Source organism: Geotrypetes seraphini, chromosome 2 (genome assembly GCF_902459505.1).
Source record: "Geotrypetes seraphini chromosome 2, aGeoSer1.1, whole genome shotgun sequence".
In the NCBI taxonomy this organism is placed as follows: domain Eukaryota; kingdom Metazoa; phylum Chordata; class Amphibia; order Gymnophiona; family Dermophiidae; genus Geotrypetes; species Geotrypetes seraphini.
In genome coordinates, this window is record NC_047085.1 from 234,010,865 (window position 1) to 234,028,246 (window position 17,382).

Genomic DNA, 17,382 nt, shown 5'->3' on the forward strand with positions numbered 1-17,382 from the left:
GGACTGGCAGCCCATGAGGAGGTCGGCAGGAGCGGAAAAGGAGGACACAGCCGGAGCCAGAGGGACATCCAAAAATGGGGAATCAGACTGAGGATGAGATAGACACTCCACAGGAGGGGGATGAGGACGAAACAGACACACCACAGGAGGCGGATTAACGGAATGAGGTTCAGGGACTGGCAGCCCATGAGGAGGTCGGCAGGAGCACCAAACCACGAGGAAAACCAACAGAGAAGGTAAATAACCTGGACTTAAATTGCCTATACACTAATGCTAGGAGCCTAAGAACCAAAATGGGAGAGCTAGAGATTATAGCCAGTAAAGAGGACCTAGACATAATTGGAATCACAGAAACGTGGTGGTCCGAAGACAACAAATGGATGTGGTCCTACCGGGTACAAACTCTATAGGAGGGACAGGACACACAAGAAGGGTGGAGGAATAGCGCTATATATAAAAGGACTCCATTCCTTCAACCAGGATGGAAACAACAGCAAGGGCGGACGGCTTCGAATCACTATGGGTTAAGCTACCAGGAGAAAATGGAGCAGACATAAAATTGGGACTGTACTATCGCCCACCAGGACAACTGGAAGCAAACGACCAGGACCTGGAGGTTGAATTGAGGCAGGTATGCAAAAGCGGAATCATACCCGCAAAGGAGGTGGTAGTACTAGTTTTGTACATACTAGCACCACTAGGAAACAGTGATCACAACATGATCCAGTACAAGCTAAAAATAGGAACAGCAAAGGTGAAAAGAACCACAACGACAGCACTCAATTTCAGAAAAGGAAATTACGAGGCCATGAGGAAAATGGTGGGGAAGAAGCTCAGCAACAGCTTAGGGAAAATGGAGACTGTAGAGGAAGCCTGGGCCCTACTCAAGGGCACGGTGCACGAAGCACAAAACCTGTGCGTCCCCAGGTTTAGGAAAGGGTGCAAAAAGAATTGAACAAAAAAAACCCGGCGTGGATAACAAATGCAGTGAAAAAGGCGATAAGTGACAAGAAAACATCTTTCAGAAAATGGAAAAAGGACCAAACAAAAGACAACCAGAAGGAGCACAAAAGGCACCAAAAAGACTGTCACCGAGTGGTCAGGAAAGCGAAAAGAGAATAAGAGGAAAGACTGGCGGGGGAAGCAAGAAACTTTAAACCATTCTTCAGGTATGTGAAGGGAAACAACCAGCCAGGGAGGAAGTGGGATCATTGGACGATGGAGACAGGAAGGGAGTGGTAAAGGAGGAAAAAGAGATAGCTGACAGATTAAACAAGTTCTTCTCGTCTTCACGAGACAGGACACATCCAATATCCCAGAACCCGAGGAGATCATAAACGGAGTCCATGATGAAAAGCTGGTCCAACTAGAGGTAAGCCAAGAGGATGTCCTTCGACAGATAGACAGACTGAAGAGCGACAAATCACCAGGTCCAGACGGCATCCACCTGAGGGTACTAAAAGAGCTGAGAAACGAAATAGCGTAAACACTTCGCCAAATATGTAACCTATCCTTAAAAACTGGGGAGATCCCAGAGGACTGGAAAATAGCAAATGTCACGCCCATCTTTAAGAAGGGATCAAGGGGTGACCCGGGAAACTACAGGCCGGTGAGCTTGACCTTGGTTCCAGGAAAGATGATGGAGGCACTGGTTAAGGACAAAATCTGCGAACACATAGAAAACAAGGGACAACTAAAGGCAAGCCAGCACGGCTTCTACAAGGGAAGGTTGTGCCTCACAAACTTACTGTACTTCTTTGAGGGAATAAACAGCCAGATGGATAAGGGGGAATCCATAGACATCATTTACCTTGACTTCCAAAAAGCTTTCGACAAGGTACCTCACAAACGGCTACTTAAAAAGCTGTGGAGCCACGGGGTGCAAGAGGATATCCACCAATGGATCAGACACTGGCTGGCAAGCAGGAAACAGAAGGTTGGAGTAAAGGGCCATTACTCAGACTGGCAATGGGTCACGAGCGGGGTTCCACAGGGGTCGGTGCTGGGACTGCTCCTGTTCAATATATTTATTAATGACCTGGAGACATGGATGAAATGTGAGGTTATCAAATTTGCTGATGACCCCAAACTCTGCAGCAGGGTTAGAAGCACGGAAGACTGTGAAGACCTGCAAAGGGACCTAACGAGACTGGAAGAATGGGCAAAAAAGTGGCTCAGTGCTGGGCTACCTTAACAAGGTAACCCTGCTGAGTCAGGGGGTGGGGTTCAGCAGGGAGGTGTTTATCTGCCACAGAGGAGTATCATTGGAGAGAGGTCCTCCAAATCTAGAGGCTGATAAAAGCCTCTCCAGGAGAGCTCCCTAGCTGTGTGTTAAGGGTAACCCTGGAAAGTTAATTCTGGAAAGGACTGTTGGAAGGTGCTGACATTGTGAGACTGTTGATACTTGGCTGGCTGAGGTAAGCCCAACATTCTGAGAATTGTGGAATATGTTCATGGGTCTGGCTGGGACTGCTTATTTGAATAGAGAAAATACTTCCCCTAAGCCTATGAGCTCAAAAGAGTGTGTAAATGAAAGCTTTTTCTTATACCTTCCAAAAGTGTCTATGCTGTTTTGAATTCATGTGTGCAGGGCTCCAGGAAGGTCTGGACTGGAGTCTGCCATAGGGCAAAATAACTCTGAAAATGTAATGGCATCGATATCACACTTGACATGGTAGAAAATAGTGAAAAGGTACAGAGTTCAAAAATGGGCCGGACTAGACATTCTAGAGCAATAAGATCCCGCCCCCTAAAAAAATGGCTCAATATATTTGTATGAAAGAAGCTGTTTCAATTTGTGCTGCAAAGACAAATTTAGAAACAATGAAACACAGCAATTAGGGAACTGCTCCTTTTAAACTGTCTCTCCTTTTCCTCTACGCCATCCCCCCACCCGCCTGCCAAATCTACCACCACAACTACCTCCCTCCCTATGCCCATCTCAAGAGCCTTCAATCCATAACTCCAATCCATAACTCTACTCCCCACTGAGCTAAATCGACAAGTTAAAAAAAGTGATAAATCGACAGGACCAGATGGTATACATCCCAGGGTACTAAAAGAACTCAAACATGAAATTGCTGATCTGCTGTTAGTGATCTGTAACCTGTCACTAAAATCGTCTGTAGTACCTGAAGATTGAAGGGTGGCCAATGTTATGCCGATTTTTAAAAAGGGCTCCAGGGGTGATCTGGGAAATTACAAACCAGTAAGCCTCACTTCAGTACTGGGCAAAATGGTAGAAACAATTATAAAAAATAAAATTGTGGAACATGTAGACCAGGGGTGCCCACACTTTTTGGGCTTGTGAGCTACTTTTAAAATGACCAAGTCAAAATGATCTACCAACAATAAAATTTTAAAAAAACACAACGCACACTGTACGCATAGAATTGTTAATTATCATTCCTATTCCGGGGGTTTTTCAGAGGTCAAAGCAGGTCACCTGAGAGTAACAACCATACAAAAATAGACAAATACCCACCCCCTTCCTTTTTACTAAACCACGATAGCAGTTTTTAGCGCAGGGAGCTGCGCTGAATGCCCAGCACTGCTTTCGACGCTCATAGGCTCCCTGCGCTAAAAACCGCCATTGCGATTTAGTAAAAGGGGACCATATTGTAAAATATAGACAGCAGATATAAATTCAGACACATTTTGATCACTAAATTTAAAATAAAATCATTTTTCCTACCTTCTCTGGTGATTTCATGAGTCTCTGGTTGCACTTTCTTCTTCTGACTGTGCATCCAATCTTTCTTCCCTTCTTTTAGCCTGTATGCTTCCTCTCCTCCTGACCTCATTCCCCCCCAACATTTTCTTCTTCTCTCCCTGCCCTCTCTTTCTTTCTCTCTTCATGCCCCCTTTCTTTTTTTCTGTTTCTCTTCTTTCCTTCTGTCTCCCTGCCTGCCCTCTTTCTCCCTCCCTGCCCTCTCCCAAGCCACTGCCACTGCTGCTGCCATCGGATAACAGGCCCCCAAAGCCGCCCGCCACTGGCCAAGCTCTCCTTGCTTCGGGCCCACCAGCATTCCTCTCCCCGACGTCAATTTTGCCGTCGGAGAGGAAGTTCCGCTGGCCAGAACTTCCTCTCCGACGGCAGAATTGACTTCGGGGAGAGGAAGGCTGATCGGCCCAAGATCGACCTTTTGGGAAGAAATGCTGCGGGGTCCTGCCTTTGAGGAAACAGAAAGTAGGCAGGACCTGGCAGCAAGAAGAACAAATCGCAAGCTTCACTGACCCGTCTCCCGCAGCCTGCGAATGGGGCTCTAACATGTGCGTGCCGGCTTCCCTTCTCTCCCCCCCCCCCGGACATAACTTCCGGTTTCAGAGGGAAGAGAAGGGAAGCCGGTACAAGCACACGTTAGCCCCCAGAGCATAAATTCTCCAAGCCGGTTTTTTGTTTTTTTTTAAATGTTGAGCAGCGGAGGCAGCAGCAGAATTCAGGAGCAGGCCAGTCAGGAGGGGAAAAAAGAGAAGGGAAGAAGGGAACCCGCTCTGTGATCGACTAGGGTCGCCTGAGCGAGCGACCTGTCGATCGCGATCGATGTGTTGGGCACCCCTGATGTAGACAAACATGATTTAATGAGACGGAGTCAGCATGGGTTCAGCTTAGGGAGATCTTGCCTCACAAATTTGTTTGACTTCTTTGAAGGTGAGAATAAACATGTGGATAAAGGCGAGCTGGTTGATATAGTATATCTAGATTTTCAGAAAGCTATTCATAAAGTTCCTCACGAGAAAATTAAAGTGTCATGGGATAGGTGGCAAACTTCAGTTGTGGATTAGGAATTGGTTATCGGATAGAAAACAGAGGGTAGGGTTAAATGATCATTTTTCTCAATGGAGGAGAGTAGACAGTGGAATGCTGCAGGGTTCTGTACTAGAACCGGTGCTATTTAACTCATTTATAAATGATCTGGAAATTGGAATGATGAGTGAGGTGATTAAATTTGCGGATTTAAATTTGCAAAGTTGTTAAAACACATACGGATTGTGAAAAATTGCAGGCGGACCTTAGGAAATTGGAAGACTGGGCATCCAAATGGCAGATAAAATTTAATGTGAACAAATGCAAAGTGATGCACATTGGAAAGAATAACCTGAATCAGTGACCGGATGCTAGGGTCTACCTTAGGGATTAGCGCCCATGAAAAGGATCTGGGTGTCATCGTAGACAATACGATGAAACCTTCCGCTCAATGTGTGGTTGCGCCCAAAAAAGCAAACAGGATGCTAGGAATTATTAAAAAGGGGATATTTAACAAGACTAAGAATGTTATAACGCCTCTGTATTGCTCCATGGTGCAACCTCGTCTGGAGTACTGCATTCAATTCTAGTCTCCTTATCTCAAGAAAGATATAGTGGTGCTAGAAAAGGTTCAAAGAAGAGTGACCAGATGATAAAGGGGATGGAACTCCTCTCGTATGAGGAAAGACTAAAACTGTTAGGGCTCTTCAGCTTGGAAAAGAGATGGCTAAGGGGAGATATGATTGAAGTCTACAAAATCCTGAGTGGAGTCTTGTTAGGTGGGCTAGGTAAGGAGCGGTTAGGCTATAAAAAGCTATATTAACAATAATCACAGCTTTAATTACAAAAATTTCATAATAAATATTTATGTGAAAACTCAGACCCTGAACCCGTGAAATAGTGTAACAACACCAACTGAGGTTCAATGGGGGACCATCATAGTTTTTTCACTGTCTTCTAATACCATCCAAACATGTTGAAACAATAAATACAACAAAGTACTTATCTGAATCAAATGGTATTCCGTTGATATAGAACCTCAGAGGAGTTAAAGTGACTTGTGCAGTTAAAAACAAAACCAATGTTGATTGTAGAAAAATTCACTCTAATGAACCTGTCCCCCCCTAGTAATCCAAAGCAAAAATAACCGTTAGAGAAATCCTAACTAAATATAATATAATATAACCCACTACTCAGGTCCTAAGGGAATGTGTATATCTCCAGTTACACTTGGTGGGATCAATGCATTCTTGTCACGGCTGACGTGATAGCATTGTATACTAATATTCCCCAAGTGGAAGCTGTGTCTTTGGTAAATTCTCAGATGGTTAACAAGTCCTTGCTGAATGACTTGGCTGAATTTGTCATTTACAAATGGGGGCTACTGTTGCCCCAAATTTGGCTTGCCTCTTTATGATGGTGTTTGAGGAGACCCATGTATACAAATCACCATCATTCAAACACATACGGTGTTGGAAGAGATTCACTGACGATGTGTTTTTTGTGTGAACTGGTGGGAATGAGGCGCTCAAAACATTTATGGAAGAGATGAATCAATGGGATCCTAACATTAAATTTACTTATCAGCATGATAGCCATCAGATTTCATTCCTTGATATTAAAGTATACAAAGTTCATGGGCGCCCCTCCACCACTCTTCACAAAAAACCATCGGATCGGAATGCCCTTCGGCAATATCAAAGTTTCCATCCACGGCCTCTAAGAGTCAGCATTCCAATAGGGCAGTTTCTCCATTTCAGGAGAATCTGCTCTAATGAGCGAGATTTTGATGATGAGGCCTTTAGAATGTATAACAAGAAGGCTTGGAAACGAGCAAAAAACTGCCATAGACCTTGGGTCATGAAAACAAATTCTAAAAACAACAATAATCTTGATGATTTGGTATGTGTTATGCCACATACCAGTAAAAGTAAGGACATAAAGCAGATCATTCTAAAATATTGGCCTATTGTCCAGTATCATACGGTTTTCCAGGAGAGACCTAAGTTCGCTTTCTCCAGGGCCCCGAATTTGGGGGAGAAATTAAAATACAGGCAGGTAAGATATGATTTAAGGAATTTCCAACCCCACAAAGCGTGTGGTAAATGCCGCTTATGCCAGTATGTATGGGATATTTCTTATGTGGATATCCCCACGGGTCAAGGGAGAAAGTTTAATTTACAATCAGGAACAAATTGTGAATCCGTAGGGGTAGTGTATTGTATAAAATGCCCATGTCAAAAACTTTATATAGGTCAGACGTCTCGTAAGGTCAAGATCAGAATTTCCGAACATTTGAGTAGTATCCGTAATCATAGGATGTCAGCCCCCCTTGCAGCCCATTGGATTGAGGAATCACATTCAATTGATGATCTTAAATACACTGTTCTCATCCAGATCAGGGATCTAGAGGGTGATCTCTCGGGATCTCTGATCCGGAGGGAACAGCGATTTATTTTTGAATGGCATACATTGACCCCACACGGTTTAAATCATGAAATTGAATGGTTATTGACTTAACATCAATGGTGTGGGTAAGCCGTTGTTTCCTGGTTGAGGTTCCGTCATTTCCGGTGGGATTGGAATATAACAGTCGCTCTGGGGAATACTTTCATACTCACACTCTCAGCCAGCCAGTCCTGTTATTGTTACCTCTCTGATGTTCTGTGCCACTAACAGGTATTTTTTATATAGTCTTAAGATAGAGAGTAAGATTGGTAGATCTTAACGGGAGATATACACATTCCCTTAGGACCCGAGTAGTGGGTTATATTATATTATATTTAGTTATGTTTCTCTAACGGTTATTTTTGCTTTGGATTACTAGGGGGGGACAGGTTCATTAGAGTGAATTTTTCTACAATCAACATTGGTTTTGTTTTTAACTGCACAAGTCACTTTAACTCCTCTGAGGTTCTATATCAACGGAATACCATTTGATTCAGATAAGTACTTTGTTGTATTTATTGTTTCAACATGTTTGGATGGTATTAGGGGACAGTGAAAAACTATGATGGTCCCCCATTGAACCTCAGTTGGTGTTGTTACACTATTTCACGGGTTCAGGGTCTGAGTTTTCACATAAATATTTATTATGAAATTTTTGTAATTAAAGCTGTGATTATTGTTAATACAAGTTACGTCATTATCACAGAAGTATATAGATTTTCTCTCCATTATTGGTCAATTATAAAAAGCTATATCCAAACCATCATTACCAGGTGTTTGTTCTTTTTTAATGCTTTTATAATTTTACATATTTCCAAAGTTGTGATTGGTTCATTTAAGCGTCCAACTATTTTTTTCATTTAAAGATTTTTGGATAGAAAGTAGGAATGCATCAATGTGATGTTCAGATGGTGATTTCTGCAATGTATAAAATATCTGCATATAATTCTACAAATAACCTGGCAATAGTTCTAGAGTCTGAACCTATAGGACCTGATTCTGTATAGAACAACTGAGAATTGTGCACCGGCGTCCTATGCAGAATCGCGTCTTATTTTAAAGAACGCCTTAACCTGATTCTCTGACCAGCGCCCAAGTCAATCAGCGCCGGTTAGAGAATTACACCTGCCTGATCATAAAGATAGTAGAACAGGTACAAGTGAATTGATTTTTCACTCCGTCAAAAATTACAAAGACTAGGGAACACTCGAAGTTACAGGGAAATACTTTTAAAATCAATTGGAGGAAAATTTTTTTCACTCAAAGAATAGTTAAGCTCTGGAATGCATTGCCAGAGGATGTGGTAAGAGCGGATAGCATAGCTGGTTTTAAGAAAGGTTTGGACAAATTCCTGGAGGAAAAGTCCATAGTCTGTTATTGAGAAAGACACGAGGGAAGCTACTGCATGCCCTGTATCGGTAGCATGGAATATTGCTACACCTTGGGTTTTGGCCAGGTACTAGTGACCTAGATTGGCCACTGTGAGAACGGGCTACTGGGCTTGATGGACCATTGGTCTGACCCAGCAAGGCTATTCTTATGTTCTTATGATAGGTGGCCCAGATGCCTATCTTTGTTGAAGGATCCATTGCCATCAGCTAATTGTGGAAGGGAATCCTTGTTCAGCTGAGCCTGCAGGACTCCCTGTTATGCCTATGGCTGGCTAGGGCATGGCATATGTGGCCACTTGTATGTGAAGCTTCAATTCTTGTTTTTCTGTGCCAACTTTTAACTTGTTTTCATGAGAGCAAGTTGTTTCAACTTGCATCCTGTGCTGTTTCATGTCTTGCCGAGGAAGGGTTCTTATGGTACTGCGATAAGGGAGGGTTCAAGCAGCGATTAACATTTCAGCCGTGAGAGCTGGGAGATAAGAAAGACACCTATTGGTTTACTGCAAAAACAGCAGTGTGTGAGACGTGATGAGAAAAAGTATATAAAAGGCAACCCTGGGACTTTGTTCTTTGAATCCAGCTGCAGCCAAGGGAAGCCCCGTGTACTGTACCGACCCATCAATCGACCGGGTTCCTGATTGTTAGGATGGACATGGCAGACATTGGTGATATTCTGTATTATCTGGGGTATCTGTATTATCTGATGTTTATCTGATGTTTATGCAATAAAATATCATATTCTTCTGATGCTTTCTTTGGATGTTACTATTGCACACCCTTGTTAGATAGATACGTGGCAGTACACTCCCCAAAACTGAGGCTTTGGGGAGTCCTGCCGGCTGAGCTGATTGGGGGAGGGAGAATACCTCTGCCGTGATCAGATGAGCTGGTAGTTGCAAAGGATCCACCCTCCGATACCCACCCCCACGATCCCTCCTACATAACACTCCCGACACCCTCACATCCAAAATCAGCAGGAGGGTTGCCCACTTCCTTCTGCCATTGGGCCCCCTTGATCACCCAGCACCCCCAACTCTGTACCTGTAGGAGAAGACTGGCAAGAGGGATGCCCACTCCCTTCTGTGGCAGGCCCTGATTGACCCAGATACCTAAGGCCCCTCCCATAGGAGCCTAAGACTCTGATTGGCCAAGATACCAAAGACCACTCCCATGGCCTTTGGTATCTGGGCCAATCGGAGTCTTACGCCTTTCCCAGTACATCCCAGGATGTACAGAGTAGGAGGCCTAAGGCCCTTATTGGCCCAGGTGCCTAAGGCCTGTATGTTGTTGTATTTGAATTTTAAGTAAAGCCATCGTCCCTATGTGTCTGAGCAGTGAGATATTACAGAATACCACAGCAAGATGTCCCAAATGCGGATTTTGAAAATCGGCACTTGGACGTTTTGGTGAGCACAACGTTCCATGTACCGATTTATGCCATTTTTTGGATGTGTCCATTTTTTGAAAATGAGCCCCATAGTTAAGCTCCAGAATTTGTTGCTGCTATGAGCAGTTAGTGCAAACTGGGTTAATTAAAGATTTCAACACGTTTCTGAAAAAGTCCGTAAACTGATATTAGGGTAAGCCACAGCAAATCCATGGGGTTAAGTAGCAAAGAATCTTGCTACTTGTTAAGACCCTGTCAGGTTCCTGTAATCTGGATTGACCACTGTCGAATACTGAGCTTGATGGCATTCTGACCCAGTATGGCAATTCTTATGAATACAGTAGCTTACAGCATTATTTTTTAATATTAATTACAAATACTTACTTGAATTTACATTGGGTGGGGGTGGAGCAGAAGATTTCTCCTGATCCTCTGGGTTTCTGGTTAAGATCTGAAAATTGATTTCCCTGTTTTATATCCTCTTCCCATATTTCTTAGTTCACATATGGCACCGACAGTCCTCTGCTGAGGGCCATTCACCAGGGCTCCTTCCAGAAGCCTATAATCATGGGCACTAAGTCTAGCCAACAGATGTCACCATCGTCTGAGGACTGTGATTAGGGAATGGAAGATTGAAGCTGGAAAGTAAACATGGGTCCTTCTACATAGTAAACAGCACTGAGTCACTGGACCAGACAGCACTCATGGTGGAGTAGCCTAACGCAGGGCTGCCCAAGTCCGGTCCTCGATATCTACAGGCAGGCCAGGTTTTCAGGATATCCACAATGAACATGCATGAGAGAGAGATTTGCATACAAAGAAGGCAGTGCAGGCAATAGGTGGCGCCCCTATGCCGCGTGCCCCTTCCCCTTCTCTGGCAGTGGGCGCAACTCCTCCCAGACCAGTCACAGTAGCAGGTACTAATTTATGCACATGGTTGACTTATAGCCTGGGCCTTTTCCGCCCATGAGAACAGCAGCTTGAACTACTTTAATCAAAGTCGGCTACATACAAAAATCACCATATTCTGGTCAATCAGCACAGCCACGAGGTCATCTCTACCTACTTACTAATTCTCTCTCTCCACCAGCTCCATTTGCCTTAATCCCCTCTTTCCCTCATACACTTTAGCTGTGTTAACTTCTTAATGCCTGTAAAGCATACAGTATTGTTATAACCTTTACATTAAAACATTTTCTTTCTCTGCAGGAAAAAGGTAATGCCTGATGGTGAGGTTATAGCTCCAATAATATTGCTTTGGTCTTGTCATATATATTTTATTTATATTGTTTTACAACCCCCTCCCCCTTTTATTAAGCCATAGTGGAGGTTTCTACCGTGGTCATGAGCGCTACATGCTCTGACGCTGCTCCAACATTCGTAGAATTCCTATGAGCGTCGGAGCATTTAACGCCCTAGGCCATGGTAGAAACCTCTACCACGGTTTAGTAAAAAAGGGCCTTGATTTGTTGCATGACATCTTGTAATCTACCAAGAATTTTAGATCGAGTGGAATAGAAATTTTTCTAAATAGATATCGCAGAGATGCCCTTCATTTGGAAGAAAGAACTGACCATTTATTTTCTTCTGAAGAAAAATAAGTTACTCTCTTCCAATGTAAGACTACAGAAAAGCCACATATCCCTTTAATCCCACATGTAAACCTTCAGCCATCCTAACCGAAGCCAAACATAGTAACTGAGTTCATTTAGTTGTTGGGTTTTTGTGTTGGTTTTTGTTGGGTTTTTTTTTTTACCTTTGAAGCATTACGTTTTGCCCACTCTGCTGCCCCATCACATAGTCCATGAAGTTGGGATATGACATATCCTGCGTGATGCCAGAATGGGTCATCCTTGTTGCATGATATTTGCTGTTTGGTCCATTGGTATTGTTTCCTATGAAGTACAGAGAAGGTCTTTATAGAAATATCAAGGTCTTAATTTGTAGACAAAAAAGAAGTAGAACTGTAGATTCAGAACGGCAAAAGATGTGGAGTAGACCAAAGTCATTGAGAAATATAATATTTATTTATAATCAGATAAACATAACACTCTCTACCAATCCAAAATGGCAATGTTTTGCCCCCTCAAGGGCTACCTCAGGGGCTTGAATGAAAACCAATCGGGAACAGACACAGAGATATCTTGCAATTGCACATTGGTTCACAAATAGAATTTCCTAGGACAGCAAGCTGCATATACTCCCCTTCCTTCCCCTACTCCTAGAGCCTACTGTATTGCCCCTGGTGATCCAAACGGCAGCATGGGCAGGAGTAATCTCCACTCACTCTTACCTCTAGCAGCTCCGTCTAGAAAATGGCCACCATGAGCTCTGGTACTACCACTAGAGATCAGGTGTCCAAATATAGAAGCCTGACCTTTAGTGGTAGTACTATGGAGACTACCACGACAGCTCACAGCAGCCATTTTTAGAGAGAGCCACTAGAGGCAGAAGCAAGTGAGGATCGCTTCTGCCTAGTCTACCCCACTAAATCACCAGGGATGATACAATAGACCCTTTGTGGGGTGGACTACAGATGAGTAGGTATAAGGAGAATTCCAGATCATATTGGGGGGAGGGGGCAAGTGGGAAGTGAGTGTATCTTCAACCGCTACTTGGAAGCTATATGGGTATCAATCAATATTTAGTACCAGCACCCACCTAGCTAAATGACCAAAGTCAGAACAGTTATTTGTGTGGTCCTATTTGATCATTTAGCTATACAGGCCAAATACTTAAAGACCTTTCTTAAATTGACCCCTAAGTGCCCTTGTTGAGACACTCAGATTCTGCTCTATTAAGGATCTCCAGAGACCTCTGATGGCGCTACCAGAGAAGTGTTTCTTTATTTTCTTTTGACTTTACAATACTCACAAGAGTTTTGACAGGGTCTGACTATCCTACCTGTGACTGACAATATCAGGAGGAAGACACTCCTTGGAAATAAATATTGGTATATATATCCTGTCTAGTAGCCATTTCCTTGGCTCCATTTTCCCCAGCCATTATCTCTCTACAGTGAGAGGAAAAGGTTCAGCCCATCTCCCTAAATAATTTACATCTAAGTGGATTATAAATGTGAAAAAAAATAGTACCGAGGGAGAAGACTATCTCTGGCTAGCACAGTCACAAAACCCTAGAGAGAAAGAGAGCATGAAAGCAAATACATGACCCTACTGAAAGCAAAAGCATGACAAGCTACTGAACTTGCACCAGAAAAAATCTAGAAAGTGGAACCAACCCTGCTGAGAGAAACAAGAGTAAAAAAAATAAAATAAAATAAAACTTTAAAGAAAAGGTGAAGAAGCAGAATACATCCAGAAGGGAACCAGAAGGGGAGTCCCAGAATACCTCCGAGGATAAAGAACCCCATCCCCAGAAGATCCAGATGGGCAAACACCCCACAAATGATACTGGGGGTCAATCTTATAACTAGGTGCCTTCATTTAGATACCCCAAGGCTGTGTAGTAGGAACCTAATCTATAGCAGCGTAGGTGTACCTATTTATGAGTTCCTCTGATAAGCTGCTTTTATCTATATTCTTCTCCTCCACTGCTAATTCCAGACTTCATTCCTTTCATCTAGCTGCCTCGTATGCCTGGAATAAACTACCTCAGTTCGTCCATCACACCCCCTGCCCTTTCCTTGTTTAAAAGCAGACAGAAAACCTACCTTTGGATATAGCCTTCAATCCATATCCCTACTCCCCACTGCCCGCTGCTCACCACCCTAGCCAGCAGATTAACCATTGCCCCAACTATATACCCCACCCTGGCATCCTGTTTGTCTGTTTAGATAGCACCTGCTCAAAAGAACTTACAATCTCCATCGTGACTCTTTACAGTGCTGAATACATCTGATAGTGCTTTAGAAATAATAAGTAATAATTGCAGCTCTACACTCTTGAGGAACGTAGGGAGAGGGGAGACATGATCGAAACATTTAAGTACCTCACGGGACGTGTCGAAGTGGAAGATGATATTTTCTTTCTCAAGGGACCCTCGGCCACAAGAGGGCACCCGCTCAAACTCAGGGGCGGAAAATTTCATGGCGACACCAGAAAGTATTTCTTCACAGAGAGAGTGGTTGATCATTGGAACAAGCTTCCAGTGCAGGTGATCGAGGCAGACAGCGTGCCAGACTTTAAGAATAAATGGGATACCCATGTGGGATCCCTACGAGGGTCAAGATAAGGAAATTGGGTCATTAGGGCATAGACAGGGGGTGGGTAAGCAGAGTGGGCAGACTTGATGGGCTGTAGCCCTTTTCTGCCGTCATCTACTATGTTTCTATAATAGTACTAGTAGGAGTTTACTGGTAGCCAATGGAGCCATTTCAATAATGGTGTTACGTGTTCGAATCTGTTCCCTCCACATATTAACCGTGTAGTTGCATTTTGACCTGCAAGGCTCTACATCTAGAAGATGCTATCCCCAGATATAATGCATTGCAGTAATCCAATTTCTGGAGAATCACTGTTTGAACTACTATGCAAAAATCATCCTTTACAGGCAGGCCACTGTTCTGACTGAAGAAACTTAAAATAAAATTGTATTTGTTTTGTTTTCATCTTTGTGCTACTATGCTATGGCCAAGTGGGACTAGTTATTACTCTTCCTCCCCCGACTTAGCAGAGGGGTGCAACTGCAGAAGAAGGGAGCAGTGGCATACCAAGTGTGGGGTGGGCATTTCCAGCCTCATACCAAGGGTGGGGTGGGCAGTCTGCCGTCGATGCAAGAAGCTTGAGGATACTGTAATGGTCACAGATCTCCAGTCCTCTGGCCCTTGCCCCCTCTGACGTCAACTTCCTGTTCGGGAGGAAGGGGGGGAGAGAACCTGCAGAGCTGATGGCCGTGTGCAGGCAGACTGCAGACCTGGAACCACTCCAGCACCCTTAGCTGCCTGGAGGAGGGGAATGCACCGGCCAGAGAATGGGGTGCTGTCCCAGGTTCCTGCTCTTCCACGTAAGCCACTGGAAGGGAGTAGGCTGTTTTCCTCCATGCTAGAGGTCTGCACGGGAACGGGGATCGCGGGAATCCCGTGGGGGTCCCTCAGGAATCCCCTCCTAACCCATGGGACTCCCCTCTGGCCCACAGGACTCCCACGGGGACCCCCTCTAGACAACAGGACTCCCACGGGGACCCCCTCTAGACAACAGGACTCCCACAGGGATGGAAGGCTTTGGAAGCAGGGTTCGTCCATATAATATAATGGACATGTCAGCCTTAGTAAAAGAGGGGGTTTATAAGTTAATTACCTGAACAGAAAACAAAAAAAAGGTTCTACCAAAGAGATTCCACATGGAAAACAGCAGCGCAAACACAAAAGAAACTGTGGAATTGATGATCCTGTCAGAAGTAATTGCTACTTTTTATGGGGATGGAGTAATTCCTTGTGGGGACGGAGAGGATCCTGACGGGGACGGGTGGGGAAGGAGAGGATCATGGCGGGGATGGGTGGGATTTCTGTCCCCGCGCAACTCTCTACTTCATGCCTTGTTATTTCTCTGGTGAAAAGTACCAGAATATTGTCTATCCAAAAGCCAGCCGGGACATTGTGACAGAAGCAGGGATAATCTGGCCTGTCTGAAGACAGCAAGTCACAACAACTTCTTCATTGGCCCTGTGTTACTAATTGTAAGCTACATACCACACGAAGTCCTTAACACTCTTCTGCTGCAAGGGGTTATTGATCAGTTGTGGATAGAAGTTTGCAAAGTGGTGAGACATGTCCCTGAAAACAAAACATTTAAAAAAGAAAAGTTATTCCCTTGCACAAAGGAAAATTTCTAGGTAGTTGTACAGTAAGCGCTGGATCCCAATAAGTGGGAAGTTGTCACTAGAGAGCTGCACGGGAACGGGAACGGGGATGACAGGAATCCTGCGGGACCCGCGGGGATCCCACGGGTTCCCCCTTTGGGTCACGGGGATCCCGTGGGGACGCCCCCTAGGGTCATGGGAATCCTGCGGGGTTCAAAGCAACTCGAGCCGCGAGGCTCATCTTCTTTTCCCTACCTGCTCTGCCGCAGCACACAGCCGACCGGAAGTCTTTCCAATGTCAGCGCTGACATCGGAGGGAGGGCTTAAGCTAAGCCTTCCCTCCCTCCAACGTCAGCGCTGACATCGGGAAGACTTCCGGTCGGCTGTGTGCTGTGGCAGGGCAGGTAGGGAAAAGAAGACGAGCCTCGTGGCTCAAGCTCCATTTTGCTGGCAATTTGCTTGCAGATGAGGGCTGGGAGACGGAACACAAAAGGGGGGAGCATTGTCTCATTTCTAGCCTCATAAAAGTTGAATCAACCCCCATAGACACTGGCTCTTCACTTTATTATCCTTTTTGGCCAATATTTTTCCAGTATTACCAAAGATTCCCCATTATGGATATACAATTGCATTCAATACCCAAAAGAAATATTTCAGCAGCTGGTCAGGTCACATTGAAATACTTAAAAAATTCCTTTGAAGAAACATATCAGTTAGCATTTGTCTGTAAATCAAATGTTTAAGTAAAAATGATTCAAAGGATTAGGAACTGAACACAAATAGATGAAGACAGATGTTTGAAACAGCATTCATTCTGCGAGTTTAAGTTAGATTTAGAATTAGATATTGTCATTTTCGGGGGTTTGCATGGTTTTTCCGTGCTTTTATGGGGGAAGGAGAAGGTATGTGTGGAGGGTGGGGAGTGCATGAGGTGGGGGTGTGCATGGACTGAGTTTGTATGGATGGTGTGTGTAGTCCGGACTCTGAATGCCACAATAGTAATCCTCTTTTTTGACCCGATGATATCCTTGAGCGTTACTGAGTTGGGGGGAGGACTTAGCTGGGACTCCCCCCTCACTACAAACATTGATGTATACCTTGTGTTCATGCTGTTTGGTACAGGTACTAGGCTATGGCACACTTGAATGTAAAATATATCAATGTGGACGGGATCCATTCACCCATTAAGTGCACCAAGATCTTAGCCTATCTCAAGAAAGAGCGTACTGACATACCATTTCTACAGGAGACACTTGACCCATTCAGAGCATGCCAAGCTTCGGAGAGACTGGATGGGCCAGGTGGATTATGTGTCCCATACAACTCGGAAATATGGAGTGGCCATCCTTATCCATAAAAATATACCTTTTCACATACAACAACAAATTACGGACCCTCAGGAGAGATACATTGTCTTGGTAGGGGACCTATGGGGCTTTCCTTTAGTGCTTTGTAATGTATATGCCCTTAACACGTATTCACATAGCTTTTTCTCTAAATTGGTGGGTCTTTTGTCACCCCTGGGGTCCCATTCCCTTATCCTGGGAGGGGACTTCAATGTACTGTAGTAGCCAATCCTGCCTGGGATTGTAAGTCGGCCAAATCTCCCTCGAAAGGTCACTTCTCCAGGGGGGGTGAACTTCCTCATG

The 17,382-nt window shown here is 44.3% G+C and overlaps 1 protein-coding gene across 2 annotated transcripts in view; it reads right to left on the minus strand.

Moving 5' to 3' along the window:
* LOC117355991 (phospholipase-B 81-like) overlaps positions 1–17,382 on the minus strand; it is a 197,677-nt gene that overhangs the window by 129,276 nt on the left and 51,019 nt on the right. For both annotated transcript variants that reach the window (XM_033935208.1, XM_033935209.1), the window contains 2 exons: positions 15,624–15,707; positions 11,730–11,868 (listed from right to left, as the gene is read on the minus strand). In XM_033935208.1, the coding sequence (XP_033791099.1) occupies positions 11,730–11,868; positions 15,624–15,707 (223 nt within the window). The remainder of the gene's footprint in view (positions 1–11,729; positions 11,869–15,623; positions 15,708–17,382) is intronic.